General features: G+C 46.0%; 1 protein-coding gene across 1 annotated transcript in view; it reads left to right on the top strand.

Annotated features, from left to right (window-relative positions):
* The window catches only part of LOC134341778 (tubulin polyglutamylase TTLL13-like), a 55,093-nt gene that overhangs the window by 12,118 nt on the left and 16,056 nt on the right, over positions 1 to 26,919 (top strand). Inside the window, exons 4-8 of the mRNA XM_063039700.1 lie at positions 5,973 to 6,058; positions 11,328 to 11,553; positions 15,125 to 15,306; positions 21,897 to 22,065; positions 24,451 to 24,624. Of these exons, the coding sequence (XP_062895770.1) occupies positions 5,973 to 6,058; positions 11,328 to 11,553; positions 15,125 to 15,306; positions 21,897 to 22,065; positions 24,451 to 24,624 (837 nt within the window). The remainder of the gene's footprint in view (positions 1 to 5,972; positions 6,059 to 11,327; positions 11,554 to 15,124; positions 15,307 to 21,896; positions 22,066 to 24,450; positions 24,625 to 26,919) is intronic.

A 26,919-nucleotide genomic window follows, 5' to 3' on the forward strand; every position in this document is an offset into this window, starting at 1 on the left:
TATGGTAGTCATGGGAGATTTTATCATGCAGCTCGATTGGGAAAATTAGGTTGGTAATGGATTTCAAGAGAGTGAGTTTGTTGAATGCCTAAGAGATGGCTTTTTAGAGCAGTTTGTCATTGAGCCTGCTAGGGGATCACCTACACTGGATTGGGTGTTTTGTAATGAACTGGAGGCGATTAGGAAGCTTAAGGTAAAGGAACACTTAGGAGTCAGTGAACACAATATGATTCAGATAGGGAGAAAGTAGAGTCTGATGTAGCGATATTTCAGTGGAGAAAAGGAAAGTAAAGTAAAGGTATGAGAGAGGAGTTGGCCAAAGTAAGTTGGGAGGAGATGCTGGCAGGGAAGACAGCAGAGCAGCAATGGCACAAGTTTCTGGGAAAATATGGGGAAGGTGCAGGATGAATGTATTCCAAAAACAAAGAAATACTCGAACGGCAAAATGCTACAACCGTAGCTGACAAGGGAAGTCAAAACTAATGTAAAAGCAAAAGAGAGGGTATACAACAGAGCAAAAATTAGTGGGAAGATAGAAGGTTGGGAAGCTTTTAAAACCCTAGAAAGAGCAACTAAAAGAATCATTAGGAGGGAAAAGATGAAATATGAAAGCAAGCTAGCAAATAATTATCAAAGTTGATAGAAAAAGCATTTTCAAGTATATAAAAAATAAAGGAGAAATGAGAGTGGATATAGGACCGCTAGAAACTGAGGCCAGAGAAATAATAACGGGGGACAAGAGGTGGCAAATGAACTAAATGAGTATTTTGCACCAGTCCTCACTGTGGAAGACACTAGCAGTGTGCCAGGTTTGAAGAGTGAGGGAAGAGAAGTGAGTGCAGTTTCTATTACAAGGTTGAAGGTGCTCAAAAAGCTGAAAGACCGAAAGGTACTTTTTTCACCTGGACCAGATGAACTGCAAACTGGGGTTTTGAAAGAGGTAGTGGTAGAGAGTGTTGAGGCATTTGTAATGATCTTTCAAAAATCATTGGACTCTGGCATGAAAATTCCAAATGTCACTTCACTCTTTAAGAAAGGAGGGAGGCAGCAGAAAGGAAATTATAGACCAGTTAGCCTGACCTCAGTGGTTGGGAAGATGTGGGAGTTGATTGTTAAGGATGAGGCTATAGAGTACTTGGTGACACAGGACAAGATAGGACAAAGTCAACACGGTTTTCTTAAGGGAAAATACTGTCTGACGAACCTGTTGGAATTCTTTGAGGAGATTACAAGTAGGATAGATAAAGGGGACGCAGTGGACGTTGTATATTTGGGCTTTCAGAAGGTGCCACACATGAGGCTGCTTACCAAGTTAAGAGCCCATGGTATTACTGGGAAGTTATTAACATGGTTAGAGCATTGGCTAATTAGTCGGAGGCAGCGAGTGGGAATAAAAGGATCCCTTTCTGGATGGCTGTGAGTAGTGGTGTTCCACAGGGGTCGGTGTTGGACCACTTCTTTTTATGCTGTATATAAATGACTTAGATGGTGAAATAGGTAGCAAGTTTGCAGATGATAAGGAGATTGGTGGAGGGGCAGGTAGTGTGGAAGAAGCAGGTAGGATGCAGAAGGACAGATAGATTAGGAGAATGGGCAAGAAAGTGGCAAATGAAATACAATGTTGGAAAATGCATAGTTGTGCATTTTGGTAGTAAGAGATAAATGTTCAGATTATTTTCTAAATGGGAAGAAAAATTCAAAAATTTGTGATGCAAAGGGACTTGGGAGTCCTTGTACAGAACACCCTGAAGGGTGACTTGCAGGTTGAGTCAGTGGTGAGGAAGGCAAATGCAATGTTAGCATTCATTTCAAGAGGTCTAGAATACAAGAGCAGGGACATGATGCTGAGGCTTTATAAGGCACTGCTGAGGCCTCACCTTAACCACTGTGAACTGTTTTGGGCTCCTTATCTAAGAAAAGATGTGCTGGCATTGGAGGGGGTTGAGAGGAGGTACACAAGGATGAGTCTGGGAATGAAAGGGTTATCATATGAGGAACATCTGATGTATCTGGGTCTGTACTCACTGGAATTCAGAAGGATGAGAGGGGATCTGATTGAAACCTTTCGAATATTGAAAGTCCTAGGCAGAGTAGATGTGGAAAGAATGTTTCCCATGGTGGGGGAGTCTAGGACAAGAGGGCAGAACCTCAAGGTAGAAGGGCATCCGCTTAAAACAGAGATGCGGAGAAAGTTCTTCAGTCAAAGGGTGGTGAATTTGTGGAATTTGTTACCACAGGCAGCTGTAGAGGACATGTCGTTGGGTGTATTTAAGGCAGAAATTGATTAGTTCTTCAATGGCCGTGGCACCAAAGGTTACGGGGAGAAGGCTGGGTGGTGGGGTTGAGGAGGGGAGGAAAAGGATCAGCCATGATTGAATGGCGGAGCTGACGCTGAGCCAAATGGCCTAATTCTGCTCCTGTGACTTATGGTTTTATGGTAGTACAGAGAATTTAATGCCGTGAACGTTAGGACTGAGAAATGCGTTCAAACAGAGGGATCCGTAACTTCTTGAAAAAGAAATCACAGGTAGGTAGGGTCTTAAAGAGAGCTTTTGGCACACTGGCTTTCATAAGTCAAGGTACTGAGTACAGAAGTTGGGATGTTATGTTGGAACCACTTCTTTTTACATTATATATCAAGGATTTCGATGATGGAATTGATGGCTTCAAGGCTAAGTTAACGAATGATCGGAAGATCGGTGGGGGTGGGGGGGCAGGTAGTATCGAGGAAGCAGAGAGGTGCAGAAGGATTTAGACAGTATAGGAGAATATGCAAAGAGGTGGCAGACGGAAAACAGTGTTGGGAAGTGTATGGTCATGCACTTCGGTAGAAAACTTAAAAGCATAGACAATTGTATGACTGGAGAGAAAACTCAAAAATCGGAGGTGCAAAGGGACTTGGGAGTCTTCAAGCAGGATTCTATAAAGGTTAATTTGTTGGTTAAGTCAGTGATAAGGAAGGTCTTAGCATTCATTTTGAGAGGAATAGAACATAAAAACAAGGATATAATGTTTTATATGGAACACTTACAGAATGCTGGAAGAACTCAGCAGGCCCAGGAGCATCTATGGAGTATTTGGGGCCCTGAATGGAAGTGAGAGAGGAGGTGTAGGGCAAGTGGGTGGAACAAGCATTGCACCTGACACTACACCTCGTCCCTCACTGCCATTCAGGAGGCAACACTTCACCTGTGAGTCTGTTGGGGTTCATCTACTGTATCTGATGCTCTTGGTGTGACCTCCTGTATGTCAGTGAGACCCGACGCAGATTGGGAGACCGCCTTGCAGAGCACCTACACTCCGTCTGCCAGAAAAACCCATTTCAAGTCTGCTTCCCATTCCCATTCTGACATGTTAGTCCTCGACTGCCACGATGAGGCCACACTCAGGTTGGAGGAGCAGCATCTTGTATTCCGTTTGGGTAGCCTCCAACCTGATGGCATGAATGTTGATTTCTCTAACCTCTGGTAATTGCCCCCAACTTTACCATTCCCATTCCTGTTTCCCTCTTTCACCTCATCTCCTTACCTGCCAATCACCTCCAACTGGTGCTCCCTCCCCTTCCCTTTCTTCCAAAGTCTTCTGTCCTCTCCTATCAGATTCCCCCTTCTCCAGCCCTTTATCTCTTTCACCAATTGACTTCCCAGTTCTTTACTTCACCCCCCTCCCCGCTCCTAGTTTCACCCATCACCTACCACCTTGTACTCCTTCCTCCCCTCCCCCCCACCTTCTTGCTCTAACTTCTCATCTGTCCTGATGAAGGGTCTTGGTCTGAAACATCAACCTTTTGCTCTTTCCCATAGATGCTGCCTGGCCTGCTGAATTCCTCCAGTATTTTGTGTGTGTTGCTCAGATTTCCAGCATCTGCAGGGTTTCTCCTCCTTGAGGCTTTAGAAGGCATTGGCGAGGCCTCCCTCCCTTGGGGTATTGTGAGCTGTTCCGGGCCCCAGAAAGGATATGGTGACACTGGAGAGGGTTGAAAGGAGGTTGACAAAAATGATTCTGGGATTGAAAGGCCTATTATATGAGGAGCAATTGATGGCTCTGGGCCTTAACTGACTGGATTTTAAAAGAATGAGGTGAAATCTCAACAAAACCTATCGAATGTTGAAAAACATTGACAGAGTGGATGTGGAGAGGATGTTTCCTATAGTGGGGGAGGCCAAGACCAGAGGACACAGCCTCAGAGTAGAGGGATGTCGATTTAGAACAGAGATGAGGAGGAATTTCTTTAATTTGTAGAATTCGTTACTACATGCTGTGAAGGCCAAGTGGTCGGGTATACTTAAGGCAGAGCTTGTTAGGTTCTTGATTAGTCAGGGCATAAATGGATACAGAGATTGGGGCTGAGACGAAAATAGATCAGCCATGATGAAATGTCAGACAAGACTCGATGGGTCAAATGGCCCAATCCTGCCCCTACAAGTTACAATCTTATGGCGTGGACTACTCCGAAAAGAAAAACTCAGCCCATATTTCATGACCAGAATTGGAATCAGAATCAAGTTTACTATCATTGTCATTTGCCATGAAATTTGAGGTTATGCGGCAGCAGTACATTGCAGTACGAGGTAATGAAAGTTATAAATTACAAAAAGAAATAAATTTTAAAAATTAAATAAGTTGTGCAAAACAAGACCAAGAGACAAATGTTATTGAGGTACTGTACATGGGTTCGTTGTTCATTCTGAAATCTAATGGCGGAGGGGAGCAATCTGTTCCTGAATTGTTGAGTGTGTGTCTCAGGCTCCTGTACCTCCTCCCTGACGGTAGAAATGAAAAGAGGCTTTACCTGGGTGGCGAGGGTCCCTCAAGATGGATGTTGCCTTTTGAAGACGTCTCGAAAGTGGGGAGGATTGTGCTCAGGATGGCTGATTTATTATCCCTCTCGACTGTTTTCTCCTTGCCTTCTCCTGTTAACCTTTGATGCCCTGACTAAACAAGAACCTATCAACCTCTGCTTTAAATACACTCAATGGCTTGTCCTCCACAGCGGTCCGTGGCAACAAATTCCACAGATTCACCACCCTCTGGCTAAAGAAATTCCTCACCTCTGCCCTAAAGGGAAGTTCTTCTATTCTGAGGCTTTGCCCTCTGCTCTTAGAGACAGCTGTGATAGTCCTCGACTGCCACGATGAGGCCACACTCAGGTTGGAGAAGCAGCACCTTGTATTCCGTCTGGGTAGCCTCCAACCTGATGGCGTGAATGTCGACTTCTCTAACCTCTGGTAATTGCCCCCAACTTTATCATTCCCATTCCTGTTTCCCTCTTTCACCTCATCTCCTTACCTGCCAATCACCTCCTACTCGTGCTCCCTCCCCTTCCCTTTCTCCTCTCCTATCAGATTCCCCCTTCTCCAGCCCTTTATCTCTTTCACCAATTGACTTCCCAGTTCCCAGTTCCCAGTTCCCAGTTCCCCCCTCCCACTACAGGAAACATCCTCTCCACGTTGATTTTCAATATTTGATGGTTTTCGTTGAGATCCCCCATCATCCTTTTAAACTTAAGCGAATACAGGCCCAGAGGGAGCAATGCTTCTCAAATGACAACCCTTTCATTCTCACGAACCTCCCCCAGACCCTCTCCAATGCCAGCTCACCAATTCTTAGATAAGGGGCTCAGAACTGCTCTCAATACTCCAAAGTTCGGTCTGAGTTATAAAGCCTCAGCCTCGCATCCTTGCTCTGACTGACAGCACCCATCCTTATGCACTGCGCTTCAGATGAGCGATCCTTTGACTTGGCGATGTTTTGGGGCTGCAAAAACTGCTTTAAGATGCAAGGCTTCCTTCAGTTTCACCTTCTTGTCACCTGCCGACTGCTCTTCTTCACCACAGGAAAAGTGAAGCCGAGAGGAATGGGGAAAATAGCATTTGAGCAGCTTCTGGCTGGGATGGCGTTAGTGTGACGTGATAACTGAGGGCAATGTCCCTGACTGAGAAACCAACATCTTTATCTTCTGCCTCTCACAGGATGACGTCTGCATGCACCTCACCAATTACGCCATCAACAAGCGTATGAAGAACTTTGTCCCGGATGAAAAGAAAGGCAGTAAAAGGTGAGACCATATGCAGCAGGGTGCACCCTTCACCACAAGCAGGCACATTATAGAAGGTCAGTGTTGGAGTGATTTTTGGGGTTAGGACATAGACATTTAGCAATTGAATTTGGCTACCAGTCTTCATATCTGAATATGTGTTGTGGATTTTATTTGGAGTGCAGATCTGAACTTTATATGTAGGCATCTGTTTGTCTTGTGAGACCATGGAAGGTTCCCCTTGGAAGTTTACACCTTGGAAGCTTTCCAGGGCGCAGGCCTGGGCAAGGTTGTATGGAAGACCAGCAGTTGCCCATGCTGCATGTCTCCCCTCTCCACGCCACCGATGTTGTCCGAGGGAAGGGCATTAGGACACATACAGCTTTGCTCTGCGTTAACACCAGTGCCATGTGTGGTTAAGTACCTTGCTCAAGGACACAACACGCTGCCTTGGCCAAGGCTCGAACTAGCGACCTTCAGATCACTAGAGGGACGCTTTAACCACTTGGCCACATGCCAACATGTGACCAAGTCTGAACGTGTGGCCAGCTCTGAACAATGGGTTCCTAAAAGCCATGAATCCCAGTTGACAATGGTGATTAAAATTAATTTGGGTGTGTGTGGTGTGGCTGTGAATCAGGAGGCGTGAAGGTCGAATGTAGTTTCAAAGAAAGCATTGTCCATGCTTTGTAAGTATGGAGTTGCCCTTTGCCATTTGGCACTTAAAATATCGAGCCCCACGTCAGGCCGGCCAGACCTTTCGACCAGAAGTGTCTCCATAAAATGCCTTCTCTACCTTGTTTTGTCGAATAAAGAAGCTGCTTTGTATCTACCAGTAATTTTCTCCGCTGGCTTCACTCACGCAACAACCTTAGCGAGCAGGCACATTGTAGAAGGAAGGGGAGCACACAGCAGCAGCTTAGTGAAGCCCTTAACTCTGTTGCCACTACTTCAGGTTGTCATAACTGGCGGAATGCTCCCAATGGCATGCTATAAGACCATCAGATATAGGGGCAGAAGTGGGCCATTTGGCCCATTGAGTCTGCTCTGCCATTTAATCATGGGCTGATCCAATTCTTTCAGTCATCCCCACTCCCCTGCTTTCACCCCATACTCTGGCTAATCAAGAACCTATCTATCTCTGCCTTAAATGAACTCAATGACTTGGCCCCCACAGCCGCTCATGGCAACAAATTCCACAGATTTACCACCCTCTGACTAAAGTAATTTCTCTGCATCTCAGTTCTAAATGGATGTCCTTCAATCCTGAAGTCATGCCCTCTTGTCCTAGAATCCTGTACCATGCCCTCCAATAACTTCTGACAACCAAGTCTAGCTCCTGGCCTTCACATGTGGCTTAGCCACTAAGCTGGGCGGAATCATTTCTACTGACAGGAGAAGGGGCAAAGATGGGTTAATGGCATCTTAAATCCAGTCGCTTCAGGCAGATGGGACTCATCAACCATGGCTGGCCCCTCATCTAGGAGAAGGAAAGCTCTGATCTCAAACCTCCCATTGCCCTGCGACTACACCCACTCATAGGGAAGGCTTCAGGAGTAAACCCTGAGGGAAAACATCTGCGGCAGTCCCACGTTGAGCTCAACACTGACTGGCAACTCCTGCGATGCTGCTGGTGCCAGGCTGTGTTGCTCTCTGCCGTTCCTTTGGGTTCATCAACTGCATGGAGATGGGGAGCTTGCTACATGGGCAACTGCTTGCTCTCCATATCTGGACTTAGTAGCTAAGCCACACGTGAAGGCCAGGAGCTGTGACTTGGTTGTCAGAGGCAATATTGAGGCACACGCCATTGGGAGCATTTAATAGGCAGCGGGAGCTCGTCCCCACTACCACCCCATGGCTATAACAACCTTAAGGAACGGAGTGAAGCTGAAATTGTTGCAATAGACGACTGGAAGCGGACCCAAGTGCAGAACACCGACACGGAGGTAGCATTAACAGAAGTGTGTTTATTAATAGTTGCGAGGAAGGCCGGAAAGTGAGGATTAGATGCTTACATGGCCAACAAACTGGAGTAGCCCGGACCCAGAGCTTGGTTATGCAGCTTGGACACGAAGCCTGGACTCGGACTCAGACATGGAGCCTGGACTCGGACTCAGACATGGAGCCTGGACTCGGATACGGAGCCCAGACTCGGACACGGACTGGGACTGGGACACGGAGCCTGGACTTGGACTCGGACTCGGATACGGAGCCGGAACTTGGACACAGAACAACAAAACCAAACAACGACAGACAATTTGTATCTTGATTCGGAGTAGCAGTAAACGGCCAGCAATACTCAGCAGGACACGAAACTACAAAACCAAACAACGACAGTTTGTTCGTATCTTGACTCGAAATAGCGGCAAACGGCCGGCAATACTCAGCTGGACACGAGACGACAGAATTCCCAAAGCAACCCCAGGCACCGAGGCAACTTAGAGTCCACTATTCTCAGCGGCCCGAAACGTGCTTTGCCGCACTGGCTGAGGTGACGGTCCAGTCCCAAGTAGATGTAAGCCGGAGTTATTATGTTTCCAGTTCAGATGAGAATCAGGTGCCTTAGTCAAGGAGCCAGGTAAAACACGGGGAAAAGGAAATGAACAGAAATGAGGAATCAACTGACTGGACCGTGACTGAAAAAACAGATAAAAGTGAGTGGAAAGACAATGCTAAACACTCTCTCATTCAAATCTGCAGACAGGAGTCATTATTAATGATCAATAAATAATGACAATAATGAGCAGGAGTCAATTATATGTCCCTTGCCACGGGGAATGTACCTGGACTGGATTATCTCTCAGGATGTCCCGCTGGTTGGGATCGTCCCAATCTGGTATTTCGTGTCCAGCAAGAACCATGGATCTAGAACAAAGAAATGTGAGCTAAATCCCATGAAGGCAGACAAATTTACATAAGTGATGGGATAAATCTGGAATAAAGGTCTGTAAAACATGGCAACTATTGAGTTGTTGTTAAAATGCTCTTTAGTGAGGGAAATCTCCCATTTCCTCTTCATATTTGAGGCCTACAACACTGCTGTGGCCTTACCATTGCTTGCAATGGGCCGTAAGTTCATGGACCCTGTGCAAATTACAGAGAAGGAGGTGCTTGCTGTCCTGAGGAAAATCAGGATGGGTAAATCCCCAGGGCCTGACAAGGTGTTCCCTCAGACCCTGGGGGAGGCTAGTGCAGAAACTGCAGGGGCCCTAGCAGAGATATTTAAATAATTCTTAGTGACAAGAAGGGTTCTAAACATAAACCAGGAAATTACAGACTGCTCAGTCTGACATCAGTAGTGGGATAGTTATTGGAAAGTATTCTAAGGGACTGGATATATGAGTATTTGGATAGACATGGGACTGATTCAGGTTGTCAGCATGGCTTTGTGCATGGTAAATCATGTCTGACCAATCCTGGAGAGTTTTTTGAGCAAGTTACCAGGAAAGCGGATGAAGGCAAAGCAGTGGATGTTGTCTACATGGACTTTAGCAAGGCATTTGACAAGGTCCCGTATGTGAGGTTGGTCAAGAGGGTTCAGTCGCTCGGCATTCAGCATAGGTTGTAAATTGGATTAGACATTAGCTTTGTGGGAGAAGCCAGAGAGTAGTAGTAGAGGTTTGCCTCTCTAACTGGAGGCCTGTGACCAGTGGTGTGCTGCAGGGACCAGTGCTGGGCCCATTGTTGTTTGTCATCTCTATCAGTGTTCTGGATGATAATGTAGTTAACTGGATCAGTAAATTTGCAGATGACACCACGTTTGAGGATATAGTGGACAGTGAGGAAGGCGGTCATGGCTTGCAGAGGGATCTGGATCAGCTGGAAAAATGGGTTGAAAAATGGCAGCTGGAAGTCAATGCAGACAAGTGCGAGGTGTTACATTTAGGTAGGACCAGCCGGGGAAGGTCTTACACAGTGAATGGTAGGGCACTGAGGAGTGCGGTAGAACAAAGGGATCTGGGAATAGAGGTCCAAAATTCGTTGGAAGTAGTGTCACAGGTAGAAAGAAAGCTGTTGTCACATCGGCTTTCATAAATCAATGTATTGAGTACAAGAGATGGGATGTTATGTTGAAGTTGTATAAGACATTGGTGAGGCCTAATTTGGAGTATCGTATGCAGTTTTGGTCACCTACCTACAGGAAAGATGTATAGTAAATAAGGTTGAAAGAGTAGAGGAAAAATTTACAAAAATGTAGCTGGGTCTGGAGGACCTGAGTTATAAGGAAAGATTGAATAGGTTAGGACTTTCTTCCTTAGAATGTAGAAGGTTGAGAGGAGATTTGACAGAAATATTCAAGATTATGAGGGGTATAGATAGGTTAAATGCAAGCAGGCTTTTTCCACTGAGGTTGAGTGTGACCACAACCAGGGATCACGGGTTAGGGTGAAAGATGAAAAGTTTAAGGGAAAGATGAGGAGAAACGTCTTCACTCAGATGGTGGTGACCAGTGTGGAATGAGCTGCCAACACAAGTGCTGCATGTGTGCTGGGTTTCAACGTTTCAGCGAAGTTTGGATAGGATGGAGGACTATGATCCTGGTGCAGGTCAGTGGGTGTCGGCAGTTTAGCAGGTTTTGGCATGGACTAGATGGGCCAAGAGGCCTGTTCCTGTGCTGTACCTTTCTATGACAATGACTCTAGAAACACTGATTCGTTACGTCAGGCTTGTTACACGGAGCTTGGGAGGGTGAGACTAGAACTAGAGCTCGTGGGTTAAGGGTGAAAGGTGAGAAGTTTAAGGGGAACATGAAGGGAAATTTCTTCACTCGGAGGGTAGTGAGAGTATGGAGCAAGCTGCCAGCAGAAGAGATAGATGGAGGTGCGATTTCAACATTTAAGATAAATTTGTACATGGATGGTAGGGCTACAGACTGGGTGCCGGTCAATGGGACCAGACAGATTAATGATTCAGCATGGACTAGATGGGCCAAAGGGCCTGTTTGTTTACTGTAGTGCTTTCTGACTGTGAATGTAAACCACCAGGCAACTTGACAAGATGGAATATTGTGGGTTCAGGGTGCAGTCAACCTCTTCGTGGCAACTATGAATCAGCAAGAAATCATTCCAATAAATCCTGTCAAAAAGGGGGGAAATTAATCAAGAGAGCTGATATTTCCTTCAATGGATACACAGTCTATCTTGTGGCTTGCAGTGCTATTGACACAATAACACAAATGGTGGGGCAGAGTACTTGATCGGCGAAGTCACTTGGCAATGCCATCCGATGGATGAACGGTGGCCTGCGATAGATTAGAACTGACGGCTCTGTAAAATGTTGTTTCTTGCAGAAAGCTGTCTTTTTTTAACCAGTACATGGGGAGCAATGACTATGACCTGGAGGTGCTGTGGAGCAGTATTGAAGACGTGATCATCAAAACCATTCTGTCTGTGTATCCGGCCCTGAGGAACACCTACTTCACCTGCTTCCGAAATCACGTGTCTGGGAGTGCTTGCTTTCAGCTCCTCGGCTTTGACATCCTGCTGGACCACACCTTGAAACCCTGGCTGATGAAGGTATGCACGCCTCTGGGATACATAAAGATTAAGCAGATAATTTAGGTGACTGCATAAAACATGCAAATGTAACATCATGATGGGATGGCCAGTAATATCGTGAAGGATCCCACCAACCCTGCTCACTGTTTGTCCCCACTCCCATCAGGGAGGAGGCTCTGTAGCATTCACACCAGGACCACCAGACTCAAAAACTGTTACTTTCCCCAAACAGTCCTCCAAGAGGACCACAACCGTGTTGTAGGGTTTGGAGGCTTGCGTCCATCAATGACCCGGAGAGGTCTGCACGCTGGAGCCAGGGCTTTAGGCTTTGGCTCTTGGTAGGGTCACCCATGACAAACAGGTCAAAGGGTAGAGGCCAGACTGAGAGCGGTGTACCAGTCCTCCAGGTTCGAGGGCTCAACTCAGCACTAACAGCACTGACCACTAAAACAAAACTGTTACGCAAACAGCAATGAAGAATCCTCCTACATCTGAGTGTGGCGGTGTTCCTGAGTCTCCACCTGGGACTTAGATGTCCGACAGCAGTGAAAATGGAGAGGAAGCTACGGGCATGATCAAGGAATCTCTGAACACCACCAGAGATGGAGGACCTTCACTGTTGTCCTAAACACCAGCGCTGTAATGGGCAGTCAGTAAGTCCCCAGGTACTGAGGCTGATCAACACCCCACCCACTAACCCACCTCTCCACACACCCGCAACCACCACTACCTTATCATTTCCTGTCAGAGTCACCTTATGTACAGAAACTCCTGTGCCCAGCGTCACTTTATGGACATACAATCAATCTATGCATATAAGCTATCTAATGTATTTATATTTACTGTGTTTTTCCCATTATTATTGTTTTTTTCCACTTTTCCATTATTATTGTTATCGAAAAGGTGTTATATTTGGATTTGTGCAGTGTACAGAATAAGGTCGATGAACTTGTGGCACAGTTGCAAATTGGCATATATGATCAGAATTAGAATCAGGTTTATTATCACCGGTACGTGTCATGAAATTTGTTAACTTAGCAGCAGCAGTTCAATAGAACTGTTCAGGAACAGTTATTACCCCACTCAACCATCAGGAAGAAGGTACAGGGTCTTGAACCAAAGGGGATATCTTCGCTTAACTTCACTCATCTCAGCATTGAACTGCTACCACAGCCTATGGACTCACTTTGAAGGACTCTTTATCTCATATTCTTGATATTTATTGTTTGTTTATTTATTTATTCTGGATGTTTTGTTTGATTCCTATTAAATACTGTGAATGTCCTCAGGTAAGTGAATCTCAGTGAATCAACATATGCCTATGGTCATATGTACTTTGATAATAAATTTACTTTGAACTTGACTTTGAGTAGAAGAGCAGAACACAGTGCAAAAGCTGTTTGACAATGACAGCCTTAAGGTAAAAAAAAGTTAAACCAACTTCTGACCGTTATCCCAAAATGTGCTCCCTGTCGAAACAGATAGATGAGTTCATAAAGAGAGATTTTGGCACATTGGTCTTCATTAATCAAATTGTTGAGTACAGAAGCTGAGTTGTTAGATTGAAGCTCTTGAAGATATTGGTGAGGTCTACTTTGGAGTATTCTAGTCACCTAACTACAGGAAAGATATCAATGATTTGAAAGATAGCAGAGAATATTCACAAGGATGTTGCTGGGTCTCGAGGGCCTGAGTTACAGGGAAAGTTATTCTCTAGAGCACAGGGGAATCAGGGAAGATTTGATAAAGGTGTACGAAACCATGAGGAACATAGAGTAAATGGAAGCATGCTTTTGCCGCTGAGGATGGGTGAGACTAGAACTAGAGGTCATGGGTTAATTGAGAAAGGTGAAATGTTTAAGGGGAACATGAAAGGGATCTTCTTCACTCAGAGAGTGGTGAGAGTGTGCCAGCGGAAGTGGCGGATGCGACATTTAAGAAAAGTTTAGATAAGTATGTGGATGGGAGGGGTATTGAAGTCTATGGTATAGGTGCAGATTGATAGGAATTGGCAGAATAATATTTTGGCATGGACTAGATGGGCCAATTGGCCTACTTCTGTCTTTTAGTGCTCTTAGGCTATGACACAATGGAAGATGTGCATCTGTAGATGGGTGGAGGACCATGGTCGTTTATGATAGTTCCCATAGACAAAGACCTGGCATTTGTCCATAGTTAAATCCACATTAAAATGGTTCCAGAGAGGAAGACACCAGAGGGTGATTAAAAACAAGAGAAAATCTGCAGAGGCTGGCAATCCAAAGCAACACACAGACACACACACAGATACACACAAAGACACACACACACAGACACAAAGACATACAAGGTTGTTGGTGATAGGTGAAACCAGGAGATGGGGAGTGGTGAGGTGAAGAGCCGAGAAATTGGTGAAAGAGATAAAGGGCTGGGGAAGGGGGAATCTGATAAGAGAGGACAGAAGGCCATGGAAGAAAGGGAAGGGGGAAGAGCACCAGAGGGAGGTGATGGGCAGGTAAGGAGATAAGGTGAGGGAGCAAAATGGGAATGGGGAATAGTGAAGTGGGGGGGGTCATTACTGGAAGCAGGAGAAATTGTGTCATCAGGTTGGAGGCTACCCAGACGGAATAAGGAGTTGTTCCTCCAACCTGAGTGTGGCCTCATCGTGGCAGTAGAGGTGGCCATGGACTGACATGTTGGAATGGGAATAGGAAATAGAATTAAAATTGGTGGCCACCAGGAGAAGTGCCACACCTGCACTTGGATCTCCTCCCTCACTACCATTCGGGGCCCAAACGGTCCTTCCAGGTGAGGTGACATTTCACCTGTGAGTCTGTTGGGGTCATCTGTTGTATCTGGTGCTCCTGGTGTGGCTTCCTGTATATCGGAGAGACCCGGCCCAGTTCGGGAGACCGCTTCAACGAGCACCTACAGTCCGTCCACCAGAGAAAAACAGGACCTCCCGGTGGCCACCAATTGACCTGGATGAGGAAGTGGAGGGATGGGTTAGTAAATCTGCTGATGACACAAAGGTTGGAAGTGTTGTGGATAGTGTGGAGGGCTGTCAGAGGTTACAGCGGGACATTGATAGGATGCAAAACTGGGCTGAGAAGTGGCACCCTACCTGGGTCACCTTCTTAATGGCTCTGGTCCAGGGCTCCAGCCAGCATTGTTCAATGGTCTTTGCCCCCAGACCCGTGCCTTTGTTTTTTTCAACTCGGCCTGGTTCAAACCAGTTAAGGTAGCTGACCCAGGCACTGAGCCTAATGAGGTTGTAGATTTCTTCTCCAAGTCTGCCACTTTACATTATAAATAGCTGCTTGTCTGAGAATGGTCCCGGGTTAGCCGGTTGTTAGCTGAAACTCCTTGCGTCCACATTCAATTGCTCTGATTAGATAATCCCAGAGCTAGAATCGAAGAGTTCACAAAATGGAGGGTGTGCAAGGACAGTCTCACAAAATGGCCACCTCCACCTCCTTTCAGCATGTGGCAAGAACAAAGACAGTTTGTTTGCCTACTTCCACTGCCCTTGATTCATTTGAATTCACTGATTTGTGGACTGTTGTTCTTTTTGGCCAACACTATTAATTTTTAATTATTAACGTTGCAGGTTAAGCATTCACTGAGCTCTATGACCGACTCCAAGCTTGATCAAGAGGTGAAGGAGGATCTTCTTTATGATACACTCTGCATGATTAACCTTGCAGCTTGTGGCCGGCAGAAAGACATGGAGGAAGAGAGGCCGCGAAAGAAGGAACAGCTGCCTAAGATCTGGTGGTCGCGGGAGTACAGGTGACTGAAAGACTGAAGAGTGCCACGTTGGGCAACAATAATTAATGAATATTCCTGCTGTCAAATTCAGCTGCACACACAAAGTGCTGGAGGAACTCAGCAGGCCAGGCAGCACCCATTTAGAACGGAGATGACGAGAAGTTTCTTTCGCCAGAGGGTGGTGAATCTGTGGAATTCATCGCCACAGATGGGAGTGGAGGCCAAGTCATCGGGTATATTTAAGGCAGATAGATCCTTGATTAGTCGGCATGAGGGGTTATGGGGAGAAGGCAGGAGATTGAGGCTGAGATGGGAAGGGATCAGTCGTGATCAAATGGCAAAGCAGCTCCGATGGGCCAAATGGCCTAATTCTGCTCCTCTTATGGAAATGAACAAACAGTCGCCATTTTGGGCCGAGACCCTTCTTCAGGACTGGAAAGGAATAAAAAGGTGTGGGGAGGGAGGGGAAGGAGGATAGCTGGAAGGTGATAGGTAAAGCCAGGTGGGTGGGAAAGGTGAAGGGTGGGAGAGGAAGGAATCTGATAGGAGAGGAGAGTGGACCGTGGGAGAAAGGGAAGGAGGAGGAGTGCCCAGGGGAAGGTGATCGGCAGGTGAGAAGAGGTGAGAGGCCAGAGTGGGAAACAGAAGCAGAGGGAAGGGGGAAGGACTATTTCCCCAGAAGGGGAAGCCGATGTATGCGTTCAGAATAAAGAAGTGGGCAGGAAAATCATTGAAGACTGTACCCACCTTGCAAGCTCACTTTTCCAAAAGCTCCCTTCGGGAAAGCACCTTGGGTTTCTGAAAACAAGAGACCTCATGCCATCTCAAAAGATTTTTTCCCCTCAGGCAGTTCATCTGCTCAACCATCCTAGTTACTCCCCCCCCGACCCCCAACCCCCTCTAACTATTACCCTGTCACTGCACTGAACTGTAAACACTATAAACCACATTTTGATACGCTGTCTACCTTGTAAATCCATACTGGGTATTTATATATTTATGCACATTATATTCCATATCCAAACTTTAACCTCTGGCTTACCTTTGTCTACTTCCTTATTCTTTAATGGAGGGTCTTGGCCAGAAACATTGACTGTTTATTCCTTTCCGTAGATACGGCCTGACCTGCTGAGTTCCTCCAGCATTTTGTGTCTGTTACTTTGGATTTCCAGCACCTGCGGAATCTCTTTTCTTTATTCTGTATAATTGTTGTACATTGTTGGATTTTGTCGCCTGTCATGCCCTGACCAACACCACGCAGTGAATTCCAAATACGTGCAAACTTATCTGGTGCATAAAGTTGATCCTCAATCTTAATGTTGGCCTCTCCTATCCTTCTATAAAAGCTTCCCCTCCAAAGTATCGCTGCTATTCCCTGCACATGTTAAAGTTCCACATTTTCCCACTGCTCAGGCATAGCCGCCAAGCGCCTCTGTGCCATCCGCCACCAGCGTGACATTCTGCTGGCCAGAGATTTTAATTCTGATTCCCATTTCCACGTGTCGGTCCACGGCCTCCTCATGCCAAGGTGAGTCCACCCTCAGGGTGGAGGAGTAACACCTTATATTGTGTCTGGGTAGCCTCCAACGTGACAGTATGAATATCGATTTCTCCTTCTGGAAAACAAATTTCAACCCCTCCCCCCCCATTCTTCACTATTCCTTCCTCCATTCTTTTCTTCTCATGTGCCTATTACATCCTTCTGTGTCCCCTGCTCCTTCCCTTTCTCCTGTTGTCCACTCTGCTCTCCTATCAGATTCTTTCCTCTCCTGCCCTTGACCTTTCCCACTCACCTGGCTTCACCTATCACCTCCCAGCTATCCTCCTTCTCCTCCCCTCACCTTCTTATTCAGGCATCTTCCCCTTCCTTTCCAGTCCCGATGAATGGTCTCAGTCCGAAATGTCAACTGTCTATTTCCTTCCACAGATACTACCTGACCTGCTGAGTTCCTCCAGCATTTTGGATTTCCAGCAACTGCAGACTTTCTTGTGTCAGAAATTCCTGCTGCTGCTTAGAGCTGCAACAAAGGGGAAAGGAGGTAGATTCAGCAGGCAGGCAGAGGTGGAGTGAGGACTGTGGGCTAGACTGCGCTCGAGAGGACTAGAACATATCACCAAGGAAGTAATGCTGAGGCTTTACAAGGCACTGGTCAGACCGCACTTGGAGTATTGTGAGCAGTTCTGCATGGGAGGGCGGAGATATGTTTCTACCAAAGGAGGTGTAAGGTGCCCCTTCCCCCCTCTAGCCTGCAGGTCACCCTTGGACAAGATGTAGCAGCTGGTTAGCCCCCTGATCAGGGAGTAGGTGGTGGATGAGCAGCCGGTGCAGATCGCAAGTCCTGGGTATGTGACCACTGTCGCCAGGCAGACAATCTCTGAAGAGTATTGATAATGACTCGGGTCACCCGTCTTTTAAAGACACTGGCCCAGAAGAAGGCAATGGCAGACCACTTCTGTAGATAACTTTGCCAAGAACAATCAACAGACAATAGTGCAGGAGTAGGCTATTCAGCCCTTCGAGCCAGCACCGCCATTCACTGTGATCATGGCTGATCATCCACAATCAGTACCCTGTTCCTGCCTTCTCCCCATATCCCTTGACTCCGCTATCATTAAGAGCTCTATCTAGCTCTTTCTTGAAAGCATCCAGAGAATTGGCCTCCACTGCCTTCTGAGACAGAGCATTCCACAGATCCACAGCTCTCTGGGTGAAAAGGTTTATCCTCAACTCCATCCTACATGGCCTACCCCTTATTGTCAAATTGTGGCCTCTGGGTCTGGACTCCCCCAACATCGGGATCATGTTTCCTGCTTCTAGCGTGTCCAATCCCTTAATAATCTTGTATGTTTCAATCAGATCCCCTCCCATCCTTCTAAATTTCAGTGTATACAAGTCCAGTTGCTCCAATCTTTCACCATATGACAGTCCCGCCATCCCGGGAATTAACCGCGTGAACCTCGACTGCACTGCCTCAATAGCAAGAATGTCCTTCCTCAAATTTGGAGACCAAAGCTGTACACAATACTTCAGTTGTGGTCTCACCAAGGCCCTGTACAACTGCAGAAGGACCTCTTTGCTCCTATACTCAACTCAACTCCCCTTGTTACGCCATTAGCTTTCTTCACTGCCTGCTGTACCTGCATGCTTTCTGTCAGTGACTGATGAACAAGGACACCAAGATCTTGTCGTACTTCCCCTTTCCTAACTTGACACCATTCAAATAGTAATCTGCCTTCCTGTTCTTGCCACCAAAATGGATAACCTCACATTTATCCACATTAAACTGCATCTGCCCACTCACCCAACCTGTCCAAGTCATCCTGCATTATCTCAACATCCTCCGCACATTTCATACTGCCACCCAGCTTTGTGTCATCTGCAAATTTGCTAATGTTACTTTTAATCCCTTCATCTAAATCATTAATGTATATTGTAAATAGCTGCGGTCCCAGCACCGAGCCTTGCGGTACCCCACTAGTCACCACCTGCCATTCTGAAAGGGACCCATTAATCCCTACTCTTTGTTTCCTGTCTGCCAACCAATTTTCTATCCCTGTCAGTACCCTATCCCCAATACCATGTGCTCTAATTTTGCCCACTAATCTCCTATGTGGGACCTTATCAAAGGCTTTCTGAAAGTCCAGGTACACTGGCTCTCCCTTGTCCATTTTCATAGTTGCGTCCTCAAAAAATTCCAGAAGATTAGTCAAGCATGATTTCCCCTTCGTAAATCCATGCTGACTGGGACCGATCCTGTTACTGCTATCCAAATGTGCCGCTATTTCATCCTTTATAATGGACTCCAGCATCTTTCCCACCACTGATGTCAGGCTAACTGGTCTATAATTCCCTGTTTTCTCTCTCCCTCCTTTCTTAAAGAGTGGAATAACATTAGCTACCCTCCAGTCTTCAGGAACTGATCCTGAATCTATAGAACATTGGAAAATAATTACCAATGCATCCAAGATTTCTAGAGCCACCTCAAGTACCCTGGGGTACAGACCATCAGGCCCTGGGGATTTACCATCTTTCAGTCCCATCAGTCTATCCAATACCAGTTTCTGCCTAATGTGAATCTCCTTCAGTTCCTCTGTTACCCCAAGTCCTCCGGCCACTATTACATCTGGGAGATTGGTTGTGTCTTCCCCAGTGAAGACAGATCCAAAGTACCTGTTCAACTCGTCTGCCATTTCCTTGTTCCCCATAATAAATTCACCCGTTTCTGTCTTCAAGGGCCCAACTTTGGTCTTAACATGTTTTCCTCTTCACATACGTAAAGAAGCTTTTATTATCCTCCTTTCTATTCTTGGCTAGCTTGCCTTCGTATCTCATCTTTTTTCCCCATATTGCCTTTTAAGTTATCCTCTGTTGCTCTTTAAAAGTCTCCCAATCCTCTGGCTTCCCGCTCATCTTTGCTATGTTATACTTCTTCTCTTTTATTTTTATACTATGCTTGACTTCCCTTGTCATCCATGGTCGTCCCTTACTCCCCTTAGAATCTTTCTTCCTCTTTGGAATGAACTGATCCTGCACCTTCCCAGAAGTACCTGCCATTGTTGTTCCACTGTCATCCCTGCTAGGTATCTTTCCAGTCAACTTTGGCCAGCTCCTCCCTCATGGCTCCATAGTCCCCTTTGTTCAACTGCAATACTGACACTTCCGATTTTCCCTTCTCCCTCTCAAATTGTATTTGAAAACTTATCATATTATGGTCACTGCCTCCTAATGGCTTCTTTACCTCGAGTTCCCTTATCAAATCCGGTTCATTACACAACACTAAATCCAGAATTGCCTTCTTCCTGGTAGGTTCCAGTACAAGCTACTCTCAGAATCCATCTCAGAGGCACTCCACAAACTCCCTTTCTTGGGGTCTGGACCAACCTGATTTTCCCAGTCTACCTGCATGTTGAAATCCCCCATAACAACCATAGCATTACCTTTGTGACATGCCAATTTTAACTCTTGATTCAACTTGCACCCTATATCCAGGCTACTGTTTGGGGCCTTGCAGATAACTCCCATTAAGGTCTTTTTGCCCTTACAATTTCTCAGTTCTATCCATACTGACTCTACATCTCCTGATTCTGTGTTGCCCCTTGGAAGGGACTGAATTTCATTCCTCACCAACAGAGCCACTCTGCCCACCTGTCTGTTCTTTCGATAGGACGTATACCCTTGAATATTTATTTCCCAGCCCTGGTCCTTCTTTTGCAGCCATGTCTCTGTTATTCCCTCAACATCATACTTGCCAATTTCCAACTGAGCCTCAAGCTCATCCACTTTATTTCTTATACTCCATGCATTGACATATAATACTTTTAATGCATTACAGTACTCCCCTCTCCTTTCACATCGATTCTTATTGCACTTAGCCATACTCTCCGATCCCTTCCTGAGCTTTCTACCCCCGTTAATTCTGTTGTCTTTCTTAACTTTCCTTATTCTCTCTTTCCCTTTAACTCCATCCTTATATTTCCTCTCCTCCCCCCCACTATTTAGTTTAAACGCACCAATGTAGCAGTGGCAAACCTGCCTGCCAGAATGCTGGTCCCCCGCCTGTTAAGGTGCAACCCGTCCCTTTTGTACAATTCATCCTTGCCCCAAAACAGATCCCAGTGGTCTAAGAATCTAAATCCCTGCTTCCCTTGGGGCCATGGCCCAATCATGGCCGTGGGACCAGGATCGCCCATGTCATACAACACGGCACATAATGATGATGTCATATGACCCAGCACATAATGATAGAAACATAGAAACGTACGGCTCAATACAGGCCCTTTGGCTCACAGAGCTGTGCCGAACATGTCCTTACTTTAAACATTACCTCGGGTTACCCATAGCCCTCCATTTTTCTAAGCTCCATGTACCTATCCAGGAGTCTTTTAAAAGACCCTATCATATCCGCCTCTACCACCGTTGCCGGCAGCCCATTCCACACACTCACCACCCTCTGTGTAAAAAAACTTACCCTGATGTCTCCTCTGTATCTGCTTCCAAGCACCTTAAAACTGTGCCCTCTCGTGCTAACCATTTCAGCCCTTTAACATCAAAAAAAGATGGGCTGGCATTGGAGAAAGTCCAGAGGAGATTCAAAAGAATTATCCTGGGAATGAAAGGGTTAAGTTTTGAGGAGCATTTGATGGCCCTGGGCCTGTACTTGCTGGAGTTTAGAAAAATGTGGGAGGATCACATTGAAATCTATCAAATATTGAAAGGCCTAGGCAGAGTGGATGTAGAAAGGCCGTTTCTTTCTGTACGGGAATCTAAAACCAGAGGACACAGCCTGAGAATACAAGAATGTCCTTTTCGAACAGAGACGAGGAGGGATTTCTACAGCTGGGGGTGGTGAATCTGTGGAAATAATTGCAAAATATGGCTGTGGAGGCCAAGTCATTGGGTAAGTGGAGGTTGATAGGTTCTTGTTTAGTAAGGGGGGAGTCAAAGGTTATGGAGAGAAGGCTGGAGAAGGAAAATATCTCAGCCGTGATGGAATTCTGGAGCAGGCTCAATGGGCTGAATGCCCTCACTTTGCTCCTGTGTTTTCTGGTCTTATGGTAAGAGATCGATTTTCAAAGGAATAACTGACACCTCCTCTTTGCTTTCATATTAGAGCTGACGAGACACGAAACAACCAGGCTACCTGGGTGGAACAGGTGGAAAAGTACGAAGACGAAAACATGGGGAACTTCAAAAGGATCTACCCGAGCTCCACTTCAGAGAAATACGAGAAGTTCTTGGAAACAGTTGACTCCAAGGCTCGGGAAGAATATGTCAGGCAGGTTTACACTGCCCCTCCCAGTCCTGCCCCCTCCCTCCCTCCCTCTTCAGTGTCCCACAGCCACCCAGTGTCCCATCACCTGTCAAACGGTGAAAGGCCTCGAAAGAGTGGATGTGGGAGATGCTTCCTATGGAGGGAGAGTCTTGGACCAGGAAACACAGCCTCAGAACAGAGGCAGAGGAGTGTCCTCTTAGAAAGGAGGAGAGGAGGAATTTCTTTAGCCAGAGAGTGGTGAATCCGTGGAATTTGCTCCACAGCTGGCTGTGGAGGCCAAGTTATTGGGTATATTTAAAGCAGATGCTGATAGATTCTTGATTGGTCGGGGCATGAAGCGATAAGGGGAGAAGGTAGGAGATTGCGACTGAGAGGGAAAATGGATCAGCCATGATGAAATGGCAGAGCAGACTTGATGGGCCAAATGGCCTAATTCTGAGCTGCATCTTATGGTCTTAACCACATTCTCTACTACCCCTCTATAATCCCTCCCCAATCCTTTCACCCACTTTCTAATCCCACACCACTTCCCCACTACCCACAACACAATTGTTCGCGTTCTGGTTGCCTCATGATTGGAAAGGTGCAGAGGAGGTTTCCCAGGATGCTGCCCAGATCAGAGAGCATGTCTTTATGGGAATGGGTGAACGAGTTGAGGCTTTTCTTTTTGGAGCGAAGGAGGGTGAGAGGTGACTTGATGAAGGAAATGAAAAAGGCATAGATCAAATGGGCAGTCAGAGACTTTTCCCCAGGTTGGAAGTGGCTAATGTGGAAGGGGGGCATCATTTTAAGGTAATTGGAGGAAAGTATAGGTGAGATGTCAGAGGTAAATTCTTCACACAGAGAGTAGTGAGTGCATGGAACACCCTGCCAGGGGTGGTGGTAGAGGCAGATACATTAGGGACATTAAAGAGACTCTTAGATGGGCACATGGATGATAGAAGAATGGAGGGCTCTGTGGAAGGGAAAGGTTAAATTGACCTTAAAGTAGGTTAAAGATTAGCACCACATCGTGGGGTGAAGGGCCTGTACTGTGCTGTCAGGTTCTATGTTCTCTCCCTCCACAGCTATATATTCTTACCATCATTAAGGACCCCCACCACCCAGGACATGCCCTCTTCTCATTGCTACCATCAGGGAGGAGGTACAGGAGCCTGAAGACCCACAGTCAACGATTCAGGAACAGCTTCTTCCCCTGTGCCACCGGATTTCAGAATGGACATTGAGCCCAGGAACACCACCTCACTGTTTCTTGCAGTCTTTTTGCACTACTCATTTAGTTTAATTTTTAGTATGTTTCCTATTGCAACTTAGTGTTTTTATGTCGCAAGTTTCACAACAACTTTCCCAATATATGTCAATGATGTGAAACCTGATTCTGATCAAGTGTGGTGATTCATCACTGGTGATACGGAACAGAACAGAATCAGAATTTGGTTCATATCACTGGGGTACGTCGTGAAACTTGTTGTTACGTGGTAGCAGTACAATGTAATACATAATAATCAAAACTGTGAATTACTGTGTGTGTGTATATATATAACAGTTAAATTAATTAAGTAGTGCAAAAAGAGGGGGAGGAAAGTAGTCAGCTCGTGTTCATGGTTTCATTGTCCATTCAGAAACCTGATGGCTGAGGGGAAGGAGCTGTTCCTGAATTGTTGAGTTTGTGCCTTCAGGCTCCTGTACCCTCCCCCCTGATGGTAGCAGTGAGAAGAAGGCATGCCCTGGGCGATGGGGGTCCTTGATGGTGGAGGCCGTCTTTTTGAGGCATCACTCCTTGAAGATGCCCTGGATGCTGGGGAGGTTAGTGCTCATGATGGAGCTGACTGAGTTCACAACTTTCTGTAGCTCCTTTCAGTCCTGTGCAGTGCCCACTCCCCCACCATACCAGATGGTGATGCAGCTGATTAGAATGCTCTCCTTGGTACATCTGTAGAGATTTGCAAGTGTCTTTGCAGACCTACTAAATCACCTCAGCCTCCTCATGATATATAGCCGATGTTGTGCCTTCTTTGTAACTGCATCGATATCCTCAGAGATGTTGACACCCAGGAACATGAAATTGCTCACTCTCTCCACTTCTGATCCCTCTGTGAGGACTGATGTGTGTTCCCTCGTCTTACCCTTTGAGGTCTGCAATCAGTTCTTTGGTCTTACTGACGTTGAGTGCAAGGTCAGGTACACTTCCCATTCCTATGTCAAAGAGCACCCCACCCCCCTCAATGTTAGACTCACGGGTGATTCTTGCCCCCGGTACTGCTCCCTCTGGAACAGCCGAGCATGCTGTCCCTACTGGGCATAAGGTTGGAAGATTGAAGGGGTGGGAGAGGGTATTGTTAATATTGGTACAATGGCTTGGTATTGAAAATCTCGCTATCTCTCCAGGCAGATACGCAGGGAAATTCAGCAGAGGCAGGAGCAGAAGGAAATGCTCCTCAAAGAACTGGGGTTCCCTGAAGAGAACCTGCAAGAAGAGTCCCAGTTGCAGAAGAATCCGACCCTGTTGATCTTGGTGAAGCCAAAGTCACCAGAAGGACTGCAGACGTCATCATCCTCCACTCCTGTAAGAGTTTCTCTTGGTTGACGTGCTAAGTCACCTTAGGTGGGACTAATGATTTAATCTACGCGATGTAGATGATTTCAGCTGAGCTGACATCTTGTGGATGATTTAAAGCTCAGCTCAAAGCAACCTCTCAGCTAAGTCAAGATTGGGAATTAAATATCCAAGGATATCAGGTTATACGGTATGATAGGCAGGAAGGGAAGGGAGGTGGGGTAGCGCTCTAAGGATGAGATCAGTGCGACAGCGAGAGACGATATAAGATCTAAGGAGTAGAATGTTGGGTCCACCTAGGTAGAGATTAGGAACAGTAAGGGAAAAAAAAATCACTGGTGGGAGTTGTCGATCAGCCACCAAATAATAACATTACAGTGGCACAGGCAATAAACAGAAATATCTCAGGCACGTAAGAATGGAACAGCAGTTATCATGGGAGACTAACTTGCACATAGATTGGGTGAATCAAGTTGGTCGAGACAGTCTTCTGGAGGACTTCATAGAACGCATAAATGGTGGCTTTCTTGAACAGCGTGTTACTTAACCTACAAGAGAATGTGTTATCTTAGATCTGGTCCTGTGCAATGAGAAGGTTAAAATTAGTGATCTTGTAGTTAGGGATCCTCTTGGAAAGAGTGATCACAGTATGACTGAGTTTCCCATACAAATGGAGGGTGCAAAAGTAGTCTGGGAACACAGGCTATATGGTGGGACTATTGAGGAGCAGTGGAAGACTTTCAAAGAGATTTTTCACGGTGCTCAACAAAAGTATATTCCAGTTAAAAGCAAGGACAGTAAGGGTGGGGAGAGCCAATCTTGGATAACTAAGGAAATTAAAGAAGGTGTCAAACTAAAAGTGTGTGAATAGAAAGCCTCCAAGAGTAGTGGGAAACTGGAAGACTGGGAAAACTTTAAAAAGCAACAAAGACCCATCAAGCAACTAATAAAGAAAGGGAATAAGGAAAGAAAATAAACTAAAATTCTCTGGACTGTGGGCAGGTTCTGGTGTATTAGAAGATGGCGAATGTCACGCCACTGTTCAAAAAATGATGTAGGCAAAAGCAGGTAACTACAGGTCAGTTAGTTTAACATCTGTAGTTGGGAAAATGCTTGAAGCTATCATTAAAGAAGAAATAGCGAGACATCTGGCAAGAAATGGATCCATCAGGCAGATGCAGCATGGATTCAGCAAGGGCAGATCTTGTTTGACAAAGTTACTGGAGTTCTTTGAGGATATAACAAGTGCAGTGGATAGAGGGGAACAGATGGACGTTATTTACTTGGATTTCTGGAATGTGTTTGATAAGGTGCAACATAAAAGACTTATCCATAAGATAAGGATGCAAAGAGTTGGGGTGATGTATTAGCATGGATACAGGATTGGTTAACTGAAAGAAAGCAGAGTTGGGATACATGGGTGTTACTCTGGTTGGCAATCAGTGGTGAGCGGTGGTGCCATATGGGTCGATGCTGGGCCTGCAACTGTTCACGATATATATTAACGATCTCGAAGAGGGAACCGAGTCTAGTGTATCGCTTAAGTTTGCTGATGATACCAAATTGAGTGGAAAAGTAAATTGTGCAGAAGATACAGAGAGATATGTACAGATAGGTTAAGTGAGTGGGCACGGGTCTGGCAGATGGAGTACAATGTTGGTAAATGCGAGGTCATCCACTTTGGAAGGAAAAATGGAAGAGCAGATTATTATTTAAACGGTAAAAATTTCCAGCATACTGCTGTGCTGAGGGACTTGGGAGTACTTGTACATGAATCACAAAAGGTTGGTTTGCAGGTGCAGCAGGCTATCACGAAAGCAAATGGAATACAGTCTTGGCCTTCATTACTAGAGGGACTGAATTGAAGAGCAGGGAAGTTAAGCTGTAACTGTACAGGGTACTGGTGAGGCTGCACCTGGAGTACTACATGCAGTTCTGGTCTCCATACTTGAGGAAGGATTTACTGGCTTTGGAAGCAGTTTGATGGTCAGGTTGGGATTGGTGCGGGGAGAGTAGAGGGCAGTGCATTCAGTGAAGGAGTGATGAAGCCGATGTCCCGTCGGCAATTCGAGATGAGAAGATCCAGAGCAGGCAGAGAACCGGAGCGGGGAGTCCAAGTAGAGGAGGAGGTGATTGAGGGTAATTTCAGAGATGTGAGAGCGGATCTTTGACACAGAGAGTGGTGGGTGCCTGCGGTGGCGGTAGAGATAGATACATTAGAGATTTTTAAGAGACGTTTAGATAGGCACATGAATGTGAGGAAGATGGGAGGATATGGACATTGTGTAGGCAGGAGAGATGAAT

The sequence above is a fragment of the Mobula hypostoma genome, unplaced genomic scaffold, assembly GCF_963921235.1.
Source record: "Mobula hypostoma unplaced genomic scaffold, sMobHyp1.1 scaffold_201, whole genome shotgun sequence".
In the NCBI taxonomy this organism is placed as follows: Eukaryota; Metazoa; Chordata; class Chondrichthyes; order Myliobatiformes; family Myliobatidae; genus Mobula; species Mobula hypostoma.